The 18528-nt window shown below is 46.9% G+C and overlaps 1 protein-coding gene across 20 annotated transcripts in view; it reads left to right on the top strand.

Moving 5' to 3' along the window:
• Msi2 (musashi RNA binding protein 2) overlaps window positions 1-18528 on the top strand; it is a 359255-nt gene that overhangs the window by 111877 nt on the left and 228850 nt on the right. For 19 of the 20 annotated variants that reach the window (XR_010048245.1, XR_010048244.1, XR_010048246.1 and 16 more), the window contains exon 6: window positions 13785-13877. The exons of the other annotated variant lie outside the window; for it this stretch is intronic. Coding sequence is in view for 16 of the 19 variants with exons in the window: in XM_063251253.1 (XP_063107323.1) it covers window positions 13785-13877 (93 nt within the window). In the remaining 3 variants the exon portion in view is untranslated. The remainder of the gene's footprint in view (window positions 1-13784; window positions 13878-18528) is intronic. 20 annotated transcript variants of the gene reach the window in all.

Genomic DNA, 18528 nt, shown 5'->3' with positions numbered 1-18528 from the left:
AGCGTGGAGACTTGATGGCTGGACAGGAAATGAATTGTCCTGAGCCACAGATGCCACTTGGAGAACAACTGTGCGAGGCGATCATACTTTCAGTTGGATCCCGAGTTGCAAGAATTCAGATTTTTCCCAGGAAGAGAAAAAGGGCCTTTGTGAAGGGCAAGAAAGGACTCTTAAAATAGGTTGCTTATCAGCCTGGGTTAAGGCAGCTGCTTGGAACTTATTGACTGGTTATCCTTTGTCCACGGGATGAAGTCCAATCTCCTCGTCATGGTCTGCAAGACTTCTTATAATACTGCCCGTGTCTCCACAGCAGACTCTCCTCTCCACTTGCTTTCTGGCATTGCTAGACTTGCTAGCATTGCTAGTGTCTGGAATAAGCTGTGATATTTCATACTACTGGGTCTCTGCCTGTGCTTCTCTCTTGTTTTCTTGAAAAACTCCTGCTGATCCTTTAAAACCCTAGTGAGACCTCCTCTCTTCGATCCGTTCCCTGACTCAGCTGAAAGAACTCATCATACTTCTCTGTGCCTCTTTTGCATACTTAAGCCAGTATGAGAACTAAATGTTTTAGATTGGGGTCCCAGGGCATAGTAGGAACTAGTTACTCATGGTGTTGTTAAGAAATTAATCAGGGGAAACAGAGGATGAAAATTGTCAGTAAATCTGAATGCCAGTGGTTTCAGGCTCCTCCTCTATTTAACTGTACCTTATAACTGATTTCTTATCAAGAGTTCCCAGTCTTTTTTTATATATAAAGGTGCCCCTGTCAGACAGCCAGCTTCTGACTCAGCGTAGCAGGACCCACTGATTGAGGTGCTTTCTGCCTGTGTCCTCAGAGGCTGTTGCACGGAGCTCTGGCCAGCAGTTTGTCTTAAGAACAAAGGCTTTATCTCCTGAGAGCTTGTGCCATAAGGAGAGTGTGCATTTCTCAAGAGGAAAGAGAAGGAACAAGGAACACTCTGAACTACCCACAGAGTGATTCATTCAAGCCGTGCTTGCTGAGTGCCTACTGGGTGCCAGGCGTTTTCGGGTGCTGGGAATCCAGGAGTGAACAAAACAGGCAGAAGCCCCTCGCTCCATTCTGGGAGTGATCTCTGCCCTCCCTAGGAAGCTTCTGTTTGGAGGAGGCATCCTAACCATGTGAGCTTGACTGTGAGCCCCTGTCCCAGCACCCCAGCCTGTGTTTGTAGAGGGAATAAATGACGGTGTTGGAGGAATAAGGTTTAGCCAGGCAGATATTTCTTGCCTGAGGTAGGGGACTGATTTCGCAAAGCATTTGCCAGGTGTAGGGTGATTTCCCCTTACAAGACCCTGGTCTTCCTGACAGAAGTGCCCCTTAGAGAGAGCCAAGCACTGATTGCTGGACTGTGTGTCCAGTTTGACAGCCCTCCGGAGTGAACTGCAAAATGAGCCCTCCTTGCTTTGGCTGACAGCTATGACTCCCCTGTTGCCTCTTCGCCTTAATAAACAGCCAGCCCAGACCAGTTAGCTAGGTTGGACGCGCTGGGGAACATATCTCTCCCCTGTCTCCTTTTCACTGTTTGGCCTCATGCAAGTGTTTTCAATAGAACAGACACCGTAGCTATAAAACATCTGTAACTCTGCACATTTAGTAAAGTTCCTCCTGGACCCGGCTCTGTTTGATTGGTGATATTTTTGCTGCAATAGTTGTTTCCTTTTTTCCTCCCTGTTTATCCCAGTGGAAAATGAAGTTTTCTTTTATGTGAGGATTTATAGAAATACATTTCTGGCACAAGGAGAACATGGATGTATTAAGATATTGGTATAGAGAGAAATATTACCTCCGAGGCATGGACAGCTTTCTCTCTCATCTAGAATGATCTTCCTAATGGGGAGCAGTCTGTTTCTCTCCAGAGGGAAAGCAGCTGCCTAGGTTAAGGCAGATAAAGACACTGCCTTGCAGGGACTGTGGTGACATCGTTTTTACTGGGGCATCTTCAACCCTTGAAATACCTTAGTTGCCAGATACCACTGCAGAAAGTGAGCTGACCGACCGGAGAGGTGTCCAGGAACCCCAAGAGAAGCAGCACTGATGATAATTAATTATTGCATTTAGGGTGTACTTTGTGTCTCTGTCATGTGCTTGTCACTCTGTATGACAGGCAGGGAAGGTTTGATCCCCATTCACAGCCAGCCAGACAGAGCTAAGGTCACTGGTGGTGGGCAGAAGGAAGAGGCATTTATTGTGTGCCTAGCATTCCAGCCCCACGTTAAGCATATCTCATCTGCTTGCCCTTTTAATTTCATTTGGTAGAATAAGCAGCTGAAGTTGAGAAGTTCCATCACTTGCTGTGGTCACCTGGTTAGTGACTGGCAAAGGCAGGCTTTCCCAGTTTCTCCTCTTGCCACTCTACCGCTCGGCCTGCCAGCTCCTACACCTCCATATTAAGTGCTCTTTTCAGTCTCCGTGGCTCTGTTGCGTATAGAAAAGTCACTGCCCATTGTTTGAAGGGAGAGAAACACAACACAAGATAGAGACTTGCTCATATCTGTTTTGACTTCTCTCTTTGGGTCCCCTCCTCTTCCCTCACTATTGCAGATACTGGGGGATTACTTAGCATATGCTGAGTGGGGAGGAAAGGTTTATTTGTTTGTTTCTTCCACAGGTAAACTTATGACTTAACGGATAGCCAAGCCTTTCAAAGGCTTCTGTACCAGGTGTAGCTGCAGTGCTTATCTCTCCCCTTACCCTGAGATGTTTCTGGGGGAGCAGTATAGCACAGCAGGAAGGACCTGTGTGCAGATGGGGAAGCTGACCCTAGGCCTCATGCTGCTCACCAGGACTGCTATCAAGGTCTCCTCCTCCCGCTTTAGACCTTTCTTTGGCCTGAACCTTTTTGCCAGCATCTAAGCAAAGTGCTATCTAAATGACTGCTCTTCCACCCTCAACATCCCTCCTGTTCTCCTTAGCAACCAGATTGAAAAGTCAGTCCCTTGTTTAAAACCCTGAGGTTGTTCAGCCTCCCCGAATGGTCCACCCTTCTCTCCTCCTTGCATTCCATACACTAGCAGCCAGATATTGAAGGTGTTCCATCTCCAGGAGCGAGCAGAGGGGCCCTCTGTGTCCCTCCCTGCTGACCTTCAAAGTACTACTCGTGCCCTGTGCCCCAAACACAGCCTCGCACTTAAGTGTAGCATCTTTGACTCACTGACTGTCCATCAAGCCTAGCACAGAAACTGGCACATAGGAGGTCGGCAAAGCCTTTTGGAGAGAGACTGAATGAACGAGCACAGCTTGCTACAGTGGTTCTCTTCTGCCATTCGTCTTCTTTTACCCTCTTGGTATACATTCTTGCTCTTCTGGGATTCAGCGCATGTTTTGGGAGCATCTGCTACAGACAGGCCAGGTGCTCCAACATGCTTATTCCTTGGGGTGCAGAGAGTAGCTCCCCAGCATGGAGGTATGGCCCCCTCTGCAGTGCACAGCTGGGCAAGTGGGCAAGTTGGAACTCTGGCTCAGTACTCCCTGGCCCACACCCCTAATTCTTTCTGCTCATCAGTATCTTTTCTCCCTTTGTGCTTTGTAAGGGGATGGATGGAAAAGAACCGTTGCTTCTGTTGTGCTCTCCATCCCCCACCTTTTCTCTCCAGGATGACAGAAACAGCTTCTTGGAGGGTCCTGCCTGCATGTTAGAATCTTGTGGGGAGATCTTAAAAAATACTGATGCCTGATCCTCCCTATGAGCCCGTGAGATTGGAGTCCCTGAGGGCGGGCCCAGCCCTCAGTCCCTTTGGGGGTGCTGAGGATTCCCAAGGCTATGCTAATGTGTGGCCTGTGCTCCCAGAGCAGCCTGTGCTCCAGAAGTATCACTGCCGAGCAGCCTGCACTGCGCAGTGGATGAGGTGAAATCGGCTCATCAGGAACTGATTGCCATGTACATCTAAAATATGGTAATGACAGTAATCAAGGCTAAGGGTTAAGGCTGCCATTTGTTCTTTTCACAAAATCAACTGGAGGGCTTGGGGGGATGGGACGCGTTGGCTTTAGAACCTGTCTTTCAGCAAAGTTTTTCTTCTCTTTCTCTGAAGAAGGGCAAGTTAGATCATGGGTGAGGAGACAGGCATTGTTTTTGCAGGTGGCTCGTGGCTACTTGGAGAAATGGGTTCTAGAAGTTCCATCTTGGGCAGTCTTCGCCAGAGTCTTGTGGCATTACCCGGAGCTTGGTTTTCTTTAAGCCATCCTGTCCTTGAGGGTCCCTAGTGACATGTGACCAGTATCACCAGACATTGGCCACTTTCTGACAGAGTTCCTGGGTTGTCCCCTGATGTTACCTCAGCGTCATTGTGGAGGGTAGAGGACCTTCAAGACAGGTGAAGGAATAGATACTTACTTCCTATTCCAGGGAAGTTTGACAGTCTGCACATCTGTGTGGTGGTTGCTACCCAGATAACTGGTGGTGTTTTAGGAACAGAGCCTTTTGGGATATGGAAAAGACTGGTCTGATTTTATCACTCGGATTGCATGCTTACAAATCCTGCCATGAGAAGAGAAGCATTTCTTAGCCTGGAAATGGACATTCAGGATACTGGAGCCTCCAGAAGTGGGGAGCTCCCTGTGTTTGGAGATACAGGTTCATTGCACTTGGTTTTCCTTAGTGCCTTTGGTGGAGGATATGAAAACTCCTGGGGCGGGGATATTGTCAGGTACCCTTCCCCTTTGCTTGTCTCCACGTGTGTTACTTTAGTTAGAGTCTTATGTCCATTTTCTAAAAAGGGGACCGTGAGGCTCAGAGCTGTTAAGAAACTTAACCCAACACATGACAGGCCAGGGTCCATTATTTAGCAGGGCCTAGAATAGGCAGATGGACTTGAAAGTGCAAGCACCAGTAGGTTGATAGAAGACCTTACTCTTGTTATATTATTTAGAGCCTTTCTGTAGACAAAATCACCTTGGGGCCTGTTACCAGTCTATCCCTATTTGTAGGGTCCTACCCTTTCCTGTGGGTCACCCTGCACGTCGACAGAATTCCACCCTGGGTGTTTGAAGACCGAGTCCATGCCAGCCCCTCATCCTGGCTGGCCTGCTCTCTCCCACCTCTTTCTGAGATTATGGAGAATCTACTTTGGCTGACTGGCCCTTGCTAGGGTTCAGAGGTGCCTGTGCTGTGTGCACAAATGAATGGGTTCCTCAAATCTCTGCTCTAAAAGATGATAGGTGTTCTTTGCATCAATGTTTGTGATTGTTTGGACTGGGGAAAGTCCCCAGAGTGAGCCCAGCTCACTGTTGGGTTGCGGCTCCCAAAAGAATCCGGTCATGGGGGCTGCACCTGCGGGCGCAGAACGGCTTGGGCACCTGTGGTTAGGATGATGGCCAGCCGGCTCCTCGTTCAGCCTCGGTTGACACGCGGATCTCACTCCTTAATTTCCTGTGCTTTCCAAAGCAGCTCTCATCTCTGCACCTTTTCCTGCTACCTCTCCCCGTCTCCAGTATGATTCAGTGCGCTAGCTAGGATATTGCTCTCTGATACAATCTGTGGATGGGTCACCCCTGCGGCTACAGCTTTTCCCCAAGGGTAAAGGGAAGTAGTATTTTTTTAATGAGTCTGGGAGGGAGCCAGGCAGAGGTGGGGACACGGGTGAGGGAAGCATCGTGGCCATTTCATCAGGAGAGCTTGTCGTCCTGTCGCTGAGTTACTGTTGTTTTAATCAGAGGTAATGTTGTAGCCTAACTATGTCATATAATTGTGTGTAAATTATATTCCAGCCCTGTATAGATGAAGGCTATTTTTTTTCTTTCCAATTTTAAAACTATTTAGAGGGAATGCCAAATTATAGTTTGAACTCTAGTGCTCTCTGGTTAATAGCTCTAGACAGGGAGGGAGAACTTGGAGAAACATTCCAGGTTATATTTGTAATTAGTTTTCTCTGAAGTTAAATTAATTTTTGCAATTGGCAACATAATATACTGTTACACCTTTTTCCAGTGGTCGGCTGTGGGTGAATTGAGCACATGGGATTAGATGAGGCGGAAGCAGAGGGAAACAGCAAACTGAGCACTTTCTTGGGCACTTGAGCTGACTTAGAACCATTTTTTTTTTTTTTTTTTTTTTTTTTTAATGGTACTGGAGTTTGAACTCAACCTCACACTTGCCAGGCAGGTGCTTACAGTGCTGAGCTAAATCCCCAACCCCTTCACACCATTTTTACATTCAGATTCTTGGCTTACAGATCTCTGTGGCCTGTCCTTTTTTTCTTTGAATAGCTTTATCAAGATAAGGATTCAAATGCTATACAGTTGTACATTTAAATACATGACTCAGTAGTTTGCAGGGGATTCATAAGTATGTGTACCCATTCTCATAATTTTATGACATTTTTACCACCTTAAAAAGAAACCATTCATTCTGGGGAGCTGAGGCAAGAGGATTGCAAGTCCAAGCCTAGCCTGGGTGACATAAGTGATTTAGTAAGATGCTGCCTAAAAATAAAGGGGTGGGGAGAAAGGGCCGGAGATATAGCTCAGGAGGAAGATCAGTAGTGTTTAGTTTTCAATGCTGCAAGCAAAATAACAGTAAACTGACAAATAAAAACCACCACTACGGCACACAGTAGCACAATAACAAAACTACACACATGAAAAAAAAAAGAAGAAAAACCCTTTTATCACCCCCCCCCCCGGTCTCTCAGTCCCAGGCAGCCACTCATCTGTTCTCTGTCACTGTAGATTTCCCTATTAATGGACTTTCAGATGAATGGAGTCATATAATACGTGGTCTCTGATGACTGGCCTTTTCCATTTACAGGAGGTTTTCAAGTTTTGTCTGTCAGCACTCTGTCCCTTTCTGTGGCCGAGTACTAGGCTGTCACAGGGATGTGCCATGTTTTGTTTATCCATTTATCCACGGAGGGCAGTGTGGGTTGCTCTGCTTTTCAGCTGTTAGGAGCTGTGCTGCCATGCACATTTATGAGCGCCTTCTGGGGTGGAGGACTGTGTTCATTTCCCCACCCGGGAGTGGAGCATCTGGGTGAGATGATTGCTGTGTGTCTGACCCTTTGAGGATTGGCACAGATTGTTTTTGCAAAGGAGTTGAACCATTTTACATCCCTGCTAGTGAAACCTGGCCTCGCATTTTTGCATTTTTGGTTCAGATTTGAAAATAGCAAGGTCACAGGTACTCCTATTGTGTCTTCAGCCCCAAGAAGGAAGTCGACACCAGACACCATCACAATGGAAGGTGCAAAAGATGTCAGTGGGCAGGAAACCGGGGAGACACTGCATCTTACCACCTGCTAGTGCTGTTGACTTTGAATGATTGATGTCCCCAAGCCTCTGTGTCCTTACCCCGGAAGACAGGCTGGGACCCATCATGGGCTGTGAGGACAGAAGAAGGTGACTTGTGGGCAGCCATAGCCCAGCCTGGCCCTCAGAAGGCTGCAGCCAGGCAGAGGACTCTGAACCTGCAAGGAGACACCAAGAAAGACTTTTCTTCACGAGGAGGAGCTTTCTTCTCTGGTTCTGCCAGGCAGGAACCCCACCCATATGTAAACTCTGGCTCTTCTTTGATGGCTTTGTCCAGGACTGAACTCCTGTGCAGCCCTGGAGTTGTTTGTGATCCAGGCTGGTGTCACTTTGTCTCTTACAATAGAAACTTTCCTTTGGCCACACTGTTCTTCTCTGAGAGCACAGATTGAAGTTGTCACACCTGTAGCCTCCTGCAGTCTCCTCCTGCAGCCCTGGGGACTTCTGGGTGAATCTGGCTCATCGGTAAAAGGTGAGGGCCAGAGGTCCCAGGTCCTCTGCAGAGGAGTGTATCTTTGAATTCATTTCCTGGGCTGCTGGAGCAGATGACCACACCAAGGGGTTGTGTAAACAACAGTTCAGGAGTCCAGGAGTCTGAAATCAAGGTGGTGGCAGGGCTGGATCCTTCTGGAAGCCCTAGGGGAAAGTCTGTTCCAGCCTCTGCTGGTGTCCATAGTTGCAAGAGAGTTACTCTTATCTCTATCATCTCTCTGTCTGTCTCTGTCTCTCTCTTCCTCTCCCCTTCTCCCTTCTGCCTACTTTCTCTTCCCTTTCAGTATTAGGGATTGAACCCAGAACCTTACTGAGCTGTAGCTACATACCCTTTGTTATCCTGTTATTTTTTTTTAAGTCAAGGTTTAACTGATTTCATCACAAAATCCTTAACTAATTACTTCTGAAATAATTCTCTTTCCTTTAAATAAGTTCATAGTCTGAGGTTCTAGGAAGATGAGAATTTGAGAGGAACCCCCTTCCATCCACCATAGTCTCTTTGCTGCATCACATCATGGAAACATTTGAAAAAGATCCCTAATAGCTGATCTGGGTTCTAATCTTATGCTGAGTGAGTTTTGCCGCTGGATTCAGACATGATGGAGTAATAATGGTGGCAGTGACAGGGATGGTGGTAGTCAGCGTGGTGGGGATGGCAAGGGCTGTAGTTCGGTACGAAGGAGCAGGAGAAAAAGATGGAAAGATCTCCTGGGAGAAATAGGAATTGTAGAGAACGGGTCCTGGGGGAAGGGATTCTGGAGTTTGGGGGCCCCATGACCTCATTCAGCACTGATGCCACACAAAGACTTGGATTAGTTCTCAAACGCCAACCCCTAGAACTGTCTTGTTGGGGGTAGCATGCAGTTCCATCCCTCCTGAAAACGGTGCCCACTTGTGCTCTCCTTTGTCTCTTGACAGTGAAGAGTGTTGGGTAGAACCCTTGCCTGGACTCCTCGGAAGTTGTCCTAACTGCCTTTAACTAGCACGTGATGCTTCAAGTTGGGACTTGGTTTTTCCAGTGGGCATGATGGGCTGGAAGGTTTGCACGATCCCACCAGTGCTAGTGCCCCAACACCCTTCCTGGGCTTTCTTGGCCATGGGACCCGGCAGGTGAAGAGCTTCTGGAGACCAGCGGAGCTCACATTTCCCTCCGAGGCGACTTTGAACTCTTTTCAGGGATGTGATAAAAACAAGAGCTGCTTTGATTTCTCTGGGCCTCTCCCATATACATTGAAGACTCTCCAGAGTCATTTCCTGCCTTCCCATGCATTTGTCAAGATGAAGAAATATTTGGGGTTTTTTGTTTCATTTTACTTTTGCTTTTGTGATTAACTACTGAGTTTGAGCTGGTGGCACTGGGGCTAAGTTTCCCCTTCCCATCTCTTCTTAAAAGTAGTTTCTTTTTTCTGACTGTCTTTCACCCCATTCTGCTTTCAATGCATACACACACACACACACACACACACACACACACACACACATAATGCTCCGTTTGCTTTATCCTGCTTTATAAAAATACAAACAGTGACCCCACTCTGAGTCATCATTTCAGATAGAAGCACATTTTTTAAAAGAGAATTTTTATACTTTAAAAAGAAAGGCCTGTTCCCCGGCTGGAGGCAGGAAGGTGGTGTCTCTGCAGCTGTACTTAGCAGCTGGCTTCGGCCAGTTCTTATGTGTAAACAGCAATTTTCCGAACTGGCATGGGTGCTGGGGCTTTCTTTTTGAAGCCAAGGGGTGTGTGGAGAGCAGTGATGTTTAGTTAAATTACAGTCTAGATGCAGAACTCTGCAGCAGGGATTTGTGAGAGCTTGACCACTCCCTGCTTGCCCATGTGCACCCAGCAAGAGTGTGCACATGTGTGCACGCACATACACAGGCACTCTGTTTCCTGGAGTGACACCCCTTAAATCCTAACCTGTAAAGTGGGGCCTCTTAGGGTATGGTAGTCCTAGAAGGTACAGCCCCCTTAGGTGGGTATTTGATGTCCCTAATAGTGGGAAGCACTCACACTCCCAAGTGCCCCCTGCCCTCCCCACACTAGAAAGCCCTGGCAGAGGAAGTTTGAGATCAGCTTCCTAGTGTATTTTTCACTGAACTCTCTCTTGAGCTCTTCCCATTCCGATGTTTTGTGGGAACCAGGCTGCATCATGTGAACCTTTGGTGCTAGTGATCTTGTGCCCCACGGAGTCCGATACTGCATGATGTTGAGCTGTGAGCTAGGAAACTGTCACCCAAAGGGTCTAGTGCAGGAAGGAAATAGGCCTCAGACAATGCACCAAGTGTAAAGCAAAGGAATGAAACCAGGGTGTCAGTGGATGCCTGGTTGTGCACAGTTTCCGAGGTCAGAAGGTTAAGGTTTGGAGGGCTGCTGCATGGTCCTGGCAAATAGGAGGCAGAAGTCTAGGGGTGGAACTGCAGGTACTCTAAATATGCACATGCATACTCACATGCATATGCACGTGTACACACACACACACACACACACACACACACACACACACACACACGAGTGCATTGCTTGATACCTGTAAGAATTGGAAGACCTCTGTTTAGTTCCGCTGAGGGACTGGATGTGATTTCCCATCCTCCTCCTCCTCACTTTCCTGCCCTCCCCAGTAGTCATGGAGATGGAGAGGAAATGGAGATAGGAACGTGTGATTCTAGGGCCCTCTGTCTTCCATGTCCCTTGCCAGAATGCAAATCACTGAGCAGTCCACAGTCCATTTGGCAGTCATGGTGTCGGGATTTCCAGAGCCAGGCACCCCCATTCCTTCTAGTACAGCCCTTTTGGGGAGAGGTCACCCCCCAGCTGTCCTCCCTTCTCCTGAAGCCAAGACATCAGTGAGCAGCTAACCAAGTGTTGTACATCTTCTCACTGGCCTTTCACATTTGGAAGATTTTGATTAAACTCTTTTACTTCTAGTGTTTGCTGAAGAGTGGGATTCGTCACTGTATCTGAGCTGGTTCCCAGAGAGGATGTTTTACTCACTTGGACACTTGATACATTGTTTGAAGCCTAGGATTTTTCATCCTTCTTTTTAAAAAAAGTGTTTTAAAGGTTTTTTGGAACTGTGCAGATTTATTGCTGGTGTCTACCTCTGTGTGTAAGGCTCTGTCTTGGCATGTTTATAGCTGTGAGATGACAGGAGAAGTTGTATGAAGAGACCTTTCCATTTAACCAGTTTGTTTTGGCTTGTGTCTAGATGTCCCCCCAAAGCCTCATGAGGTCATAGGTGAGGCTTTTTCAGAGGTGGCTGGATCTAGAGTGTGTGACACTGGGATCGATTCATGGTATTAAGCTCAAGGGCACTAGGATTAAGGGTGTGAATGCTACCACTTTAAGTAGCCTGAGTAAGATCTAAGAAAGAGCTGTGGTTGCCCCTTGTTACTTTTGCCTCCTCGTGGGCTTCATGAACTGTTCTCCTCTGTGATGCCCCTTTGCCAGGTCTTCTGTTTGAACTGACAGCTGAGTATAAACTGGAAACCCCTACAAACTGTGAGTTTCCTCCTGTAACTGTGGGTGTCAGGTATTTTCTCTCAGCAAGGAGAGAAAGGTAACTAAGACAAGTTACTGGGGAATGAAGATTCTGTAGACTCCTGCGTTTGGGGTGGAGATGTGGTGGTTGTTTCATTCCCTGGGTCCGCGTAGATTTTTGGAATATAGACCCTCCTTCCTGACTAGACCATGCAGAAACGAGGCCATGGGGTTCCTGTAATAGAATGCCTCTCCTGAGTTTCTTTAAGTTGAGAGCTCCACTAGTGGCGTATTTATAGATCATGTTAGAGTTTCTTTACAGGTACTTAATTACTTGGCTGGGATTTTAAGAAAGTAGAAATGAAAAATCTGAAATTAAACTACTGGGAGTCTTTGCATATCTGAAACCATCTAGAGATGCAGGAAAGTGTTTTTGAAATTATACTAAAAGTGAATAGGGCAGTAGTTACTTCTCAGAGCCTTGTGCATAATGTATCTTTCTGATGCACAATTATTCTGAGCTTAAAGGGCGAATTTGGTAATTGACTTTGTATTACATTGTAGTGACCAGTCCTCTGGACTCTCTGGCATATCTTATTTAATTTAGCTCTATTGGGAATGTTGGGTGATAGGCTAATTATGATATCTACACTTTATATTGGGTTGAAATTCTGTGTTTTATTGGAGTCTAAGCTTCAGCACCTATCCTTAATGTGTCTGTTGAGTGAACAGGTTAGGAAAGTTGGTTAATGCAATACTGGGTGGTGATTAGTAAGGGCAGGGTGAGACTTAAAGCTGGAGAGGGCCAGACAGAGTCGCACTGTTATGGTAACCCTGACCTGTCAGAGAGACCAGGGGACAGATAAGAGAGGTGGACAATAAGGAGCAAGAGTAAGGTGCTCACCAGCTGATGAGAGGCCTTGGAACTTGGGCAGTGTGTTCATTCATAGAGCCTTGATAGAGTTCCCTCACTGTATAATCTCATTGGATACTCTAGATAGGTAAAAAGAGATCAAAATGGTAAATTACAGCTTAAACACACGGGGAAAGCACTGCATGGTACCCCCAGGAAACAGGAGGAAGGCCGTAGGGAAGAGGTGCTTGCCCAGTTTCACTCAGGTAGTCCGTGGGAGGTTGTTGGTTCATTCATTCACTCACACACATCAGAGTCTTGGTGCTGACAGTGATCCAGGTGTGCCGTGGCATCCCACCTCCATTTGTCATAGCTACAGATAACACTGTACACTCAGCACCAAAACTGTTGAGACTCTGCACCCAATGAATTTCTTGATTTTTTTTTTTTTTACTTTGACATTAAAGCAAAACCAACATATATCCTCAACTCAATCTTCAAAATGAAACTTATGCCTTAATTTTTGGATCCTACATGAGACTTTTGGTCCTTGCTCTGAGTGGTTTATATCTTGGAGCTTTCTTCTCCTTTTGTCCTGGAACTGTTGGGGTTTCCAAATGTGGACACTTTTACTCCTTTTTGCATCTACTGAGGGTTCATTGTGGGCTAATGTGTACTTGGCATTGCAAATAATTTCGGGAGTAGCCAGGAGCTGTTTGTCTGGAGGAGAAAGGTGGCCAGTAGAGATCACCACGAGAGGGATGTGGATGCAGTGTTAGGGGCTTTCAAGAAGTGAGGAATAGCTCCTGGCTGGGATAGCAAGTAGGTATTTTGAGTTTTGGAGAAGGTTGCAGGACCTCAGAGGATGGCAACTTGCCATGAGGGAGACTGAGGAGTGGAGAGGCATCCCAGAGAGCAGGACCTGGGAGAGCGAAGGTGTGGAGACCTGAGGCTTAGTAAGGCTTAACGAAGGCTTAGGCTGAGTCACTGTGAGTTACATAAAATTCAAAGGGGAAATAGTATGGGACACAGCTTGCAGGGTAGTCTCTGGCTGCCGGTCAGCATCTGTGTCATTGTACATACAAACTAGCCCCACCACAGCTGAGCACAGACAAACCACACCTGGTTTTGAATTATGTGTGCAATTTTGTTCTTTGATGGCATTGCAAACTGGAACACCAGGGTGTCTACCACTGAACCACATTCCCAGTCCTATTTATCTTGAGACAGACGCTTACTAAGTTGCAAAGGCTGGCCTTGAACTTGTGATCCTCCTACCTCAGCCCACCACATAACTGCAGTTAGAGGTGTGCACCACTGTGCCTAGCTCTGTGTGTACTTCTTATTGATAAGGTTTTGTTGGTACTTTCTGGGAAGTAGTTTGAATGTATTTAGTTCTGTTTTGTGTGTTGTCTGTTCATATTAAAATAGCTTGATATGAGATTTTTCTCCATAGGTTAGTTAATTAAAATGTCTGTGGCTACCAAGGTCCCAAAGTCACTGTGAGCCTAAAACGTCAAGCTTCTAGGAAGCAGCTGAATGCCTGAGATGTGCAGAGCAGTTGTCTCTAGCATTCTTAGATATTCAATTTAAAGTTGTCTTCTTAGAGAAATGTGTAGTACAGCTTGTTTCAGCATGTTACTGAGCCCTGCTTCAAATAACCTGGTTAACCTATGCCCTTCTCTCGTTATTTCTTGCAGATGGTCACAAGAACAAAGAAAATATTTGTAGGCGGATTATCTGCGAACACAGTAGTGGAAGATGTAAAGCAGTATTTTGAGCAGTTTGGCAAGGTAAGCGCTGCGCAGGATTGGACAGCACAGGCTGGAGGCAGCCTGATTGTGCTTAAGGACTAGCTTCTGTGGCCCCCTCCTCTGTCAACAGCTGGGTCCTAAAGAACCACGCCCTTGAACGTGGCCATCTGATTTCAGTGAAACTCAGCAGGGACTGTGATGGGAGAGGCCAGCTCCTGGGCAGCAAAGTGCCCATGTGCCTGCAGGAGCTGACAGACGGGCCTCTCGGTGTGGGTTTGCTGGTGTGGGCTCTTGGCTGGGAGTGGGGAGGTACGACTCATAGGATGGGCTTTCAGGAAGCGGATAGAGGCCTGTAAGCCAAGATGGCCCTCCTCATTGAGAGACGCAGCTCCCTGGGGCCTTTGGCACTCAGCTGTCCCCTGTGCAGTGCCCCCGGAGACTGTTAAAGATACTGGTCAGTGCCTGCCATGCTTTCTGACCTGAGTGCCTGTGAGACAGCAGCAAGATGATCCCCTGGTTCTACTGCTGGCGTAGGCCAGCGCCTAGAGCCCCAACCTGGCAGGCAGCTGAGGGGACAAGGTATATGCGTGGCAGATGGAGGACCGGATGGATAGAGGCCGTGAGCGTCCATGGGTGTTGTGCTCAAGTCAACTTCTTTCTAGTTGGAGTTGGGGCATGGACCTTGCCTGAGGGAGATGGTCCTTCAGGTGGATCTGTCACCCTGGGGACTTGGCCCTTGTTGGCTTTGTGTGGCTTCTGCCCCCTGGCTATCATGGAGATGGCAGATCCAAGGAAGTTGGCAGGTAAGGACTGAGCTGGCTTTCTGTATCTTTGAGTAAACATGAGTGTTGTCCTGGGAGCCTGGGTGCAGGAAGTGTCCTTCTGCACTGGTCTGTGTCTTTCCTTCTGAAGGGCTGACGTGGCATCCAAAGAAGACATGGTGGCAGTTCTTAGTTCTGTTGCTCATTTACTCCCACGATGGCTGTCATGCCTGCCACAGGGAGAACGAGGCCCTGCCGCCCACTAGCCAGACTGGAGATTCTGTGCTTTTCATTTGTTTACCCCAGGTGACGGAGGCGATGGGTGGCTGTGACTCCATCTCCGGGTGAGAGCCGTCACCTCTATCTAGTCTCCAGATGAGGACTTTCTTGTCTTATGTATATCAGAGACCGTGACCCTTCTGCATGCTAGTTGGGAGCACCTTCCTTCAGGCTAGTCTGAAGAACAGGCGAGTGTGTCAGTGACCCCACTTACCTAGTACCTCTCCCCCACTGATTTAAAGCACCAAGGAAGATTTGCGCATCACTCAGCTCCACCCTGCTGGGGAAAGGGAGTGGAAATAATGAAATGAGACCAGGCTGTCTTGCATAATGGGGAGCTGTGGAGGGTGGGCCCTTGTTACTGTCTTCCTTTCTTTAAGACAAGTCCAAGGGGGTAGTGTTTGCAAACAGGAGGGTGGGATTTCTTTTTCGAACTATAACCTGTCTTAGAATCTCATGAGCCTATTTGGAGTCATCAGGGAAGTTGATGCTGCCTAGCATTTAGAGTATTCCAGACAGACACATACTTGCCAACACACAGTGCGTCTCTGCACCTCCCACTGCTTGGTTGTGCCCCTGTTTCCCTCCTCTCCCCCCGCTTTCTTTCTGCTTGTCTTTGGCTGTTTTTCATGAACATTTATAATCATGATCCGATATGCCAGCAGTGAGATGCTCTGTAAGCTTTGGCCATGCCCACGACAGCTCCCATCCTTGCCCTGAGAACAGTTGTCCTTTTGTCTGGGAAGCAGTCACAGACTATCTTCCCCTGCATGCCCCTTGCCTGATGGAGCCCCGTTAGTTTTGCACTAATGTGTGTGGATTCCAGCAGGATGTGTAAACTTACCGAGTGCTTCATTCAAGGACTATGGAGGTTTTTGATTGTACCAAACCATAAGGGTCTCTCTGCTCATGTGTTAGTAGCTTGTTTCAAACATATGCTGTGCTTATTTCCTGGGTCTGTCTTAGAGGAGCTTGTTTCGAATTTGCAGGTGGCTGGTGTAACATCTGTGGCCCCTTGGGAAGGGCTCACCACCTCTTGGGATTCTGGTGTCATTCATTTGAATCCAGAATGATCAAAGTAGGGAGAATCTGTTGCTAGGCCTTAGGGGTCATGAGAAAATCCGGCAGCTGAAAAAGGAGGTAACAGATAAATTGATGAGCTGACTCTGCCCCTCGGTACTTTATATTCTGGTTGAAGGAAGAGGACATGGCGTTTGCATGCACACACGCACACACACATGCACACATGGTCACACGTGCTTGAGATATATATTCACATATAGGCATGTATTCACATATTCACATATGTGCACATGTATAGTAGTTTGGGGCTGCTGTCTAGCCAGCTGCAGATTAGTGAGGTATAAATTCTGTTATTTTCATAGTGAGTACTTCCTCAGTGTCAAATTCTGGGCCAGGCCTTTAGCTTCCATTATTTTATGTCATTTTCCTGTGGGGGGCTGCTGGTGACATTCCCAAGTTGCACATTGTTACATCAGGTCTGGATAGGACTGTGTCCTGAGAAGTAGAGCAGAAGCAGACTCCACCTCCCCAGGGTTGTTTGATAATAGAACTGACAAGGTTCTAGGCCCTGTTCCCATGCTGATCATCCCCAGGACGGGCTTAGGAAGATAAGCTGCAAAGGGATAGAAGGGTTAAGGTCCCTTCAGTGTGCCTAGGCAGCAATATCAAGGACCTTGGGCATATGTCTTCTCCTTCCACCTGCACAGTGGATGTTGGTAAAATCCAGTCCCCAACTCCCATTTTTTTTTTAACAAAAGTGGACAGTAAGAGACAGTAGTGGACAGTAAAGGTCAATCGAGGTGACCTAGGTAAAGCAGTATAAGAGCCAGAACCCACAACCTACTTGTCCTCTGCCTGTGGGACTCTGTACCCTCCCACAGCCTCCATGCAGGGTGTGCTGCTTTTTGGGTCCCCTCACTGTCATTCCTGTCTTCTTCCTCTTCCCATCCTGCCCATGTGGCAGCTGCTCCAACTGTTTATTTCAGGTGGCAATCAAGATGGTAAGACTGTTATCAAGGGGCTGAGCTAAGGAAGTTTAAATATGTCATTACTATAAGTGAAGTGGGTACAGAATGACACACCGAGAGCTTTAAATAACTCAAATTGGAGCCTTGTAAACCCTTTTGTGCTTCTGTTCCCACCTTCCTCACAGAGGGCTTAGCCTTCAGGTTAGAGACCTTGCCACTTGTTTATGTCAAAATGAGATCACAGAGTGTGGCTGTTGGTGCAAGGATGCAACTCACTTAGGTGACTGTCCTTCCCCCGGGGGTAGCTGTCCTGGTGCATTTTTGGACAAAGGTCAGGTAGAAAGCTAGACCAGTCCTTCCTGCTGAGCCTGACAGTGGGTGACACGGTGATGGGTTATGTATTTGTGGGCCTCAGTTTCTTTTCTGAGGGAAAGAGTTGAAAAACAGGGTTGGTGAATTTGTAAAGATAGTAGATCTTTTTGGCTATGCAAACCATGTGGCCTTTATTGCAGCTACTTACTTCTGCTGTTGGAGGGTGAAAGCATCCATAACCAACATTTAAACCAATAGGTGTGGTTATGTACAGTACAAAACTTTATTTATAAAAAGAGATGACAGCTTGGATTTGGTCTGTGGGCCATAGTTTGTTGACCTCTAGATGGAATTAGTTCTAAGGAGGTTTTATGCTTAGAAAATCAGTAATGTAAAAAAAATGCTAAAATATAACCAGATTATAATTCAAGGTATCTGTAGACTGTCACCCAAATAATACATTATTGGAGATGGTGAGTGTGGTATATAATAAGCAAAACCATCTTAACCATGTTAGAATCTATTTCTGGACTTCATGATGCTGGAAAAGTGATGGGATTCTTTATTTGGAAGAAGGCACTATTTATAAACTGGAATCCTCATTCTATGAGAAAGACTCAGAAAAGCACTTCCATCTTTCTGTTTCATGTGTTAGACAAAATCAGTGAAACTTGGGATCATGGGGTTCAGATTTTAGTATGAAAATACTTGTACTGTGTGTTAATGTTTCTGAATTAGAGTTATGTGTGCTTGGCACCAAGCCCTTAATGCCTCTTAAAATGTGCCTCTCAGAGACGCTGGGAGATGGATGACATAGCTATCTATGTGAATGCTGAGAATGAGGAAGTTAGGATCATGCAGCATAGGCTGGGGAGAGCCCCCAGTGTCACTCAGTTTTGCACCACGTCCTCCCTCACCTGCTCTCCCTGTCTATAAAGCCCAGGCCACCGCTTGGCAGGAAGCGGCATCTTTCTCCCAGGGAACAGATTTTGTTCATTTTTCAAAGACATTGATCATGAGTAAGTAATTTATTTAACTGCCTTGACTTCTTAGTGGACATTACCTGTGTTGATGATTTCATATACACAGGAGTGATCTATTTAGGCCATTTCAAAAAATGGCAGGAAAGTGATGCTCTGATATGCCCATGGCGCCCCAGACGATGAATTGGCCTGTTCTCCGCAAACAGCCACCCTGAAGAGTCCAGCTTGGTAATTAAAATGCACTGGATCAAAGAAACTCCGTGTACACTGCTTTCCTCCTTCTCTCCTTTAGGCCCCTCCTTCAAGTACCAGTTTCTTACATTCTCACTTATAGGATTTTGGAGATCAAAAAGAGGGCTTTTAA

This window comes from Cavia porcellus, unplaced genomic scaffold (genome assembly GCF_034190915.1).
Source record: "Cavia porcellus strain 051 isolate PalLab524CR breed Dunkin Hartley unplaced genomic scaffold, mCavPor4.1 scaffold_6, whole genome shotgun sequence".
Taxonomy (NCBI): domain Eukaryota; kingdom Metazoa; phylum Chordata; class Mammalia; order Rodentia; family Caviidae; genus Cavia; species Cavia porcellus.
The sequence above is the reverse complement of the archived record's forward strand: the minus strand, read 5'-3'. Positions and strand labels throughout refer to the sequence as shown.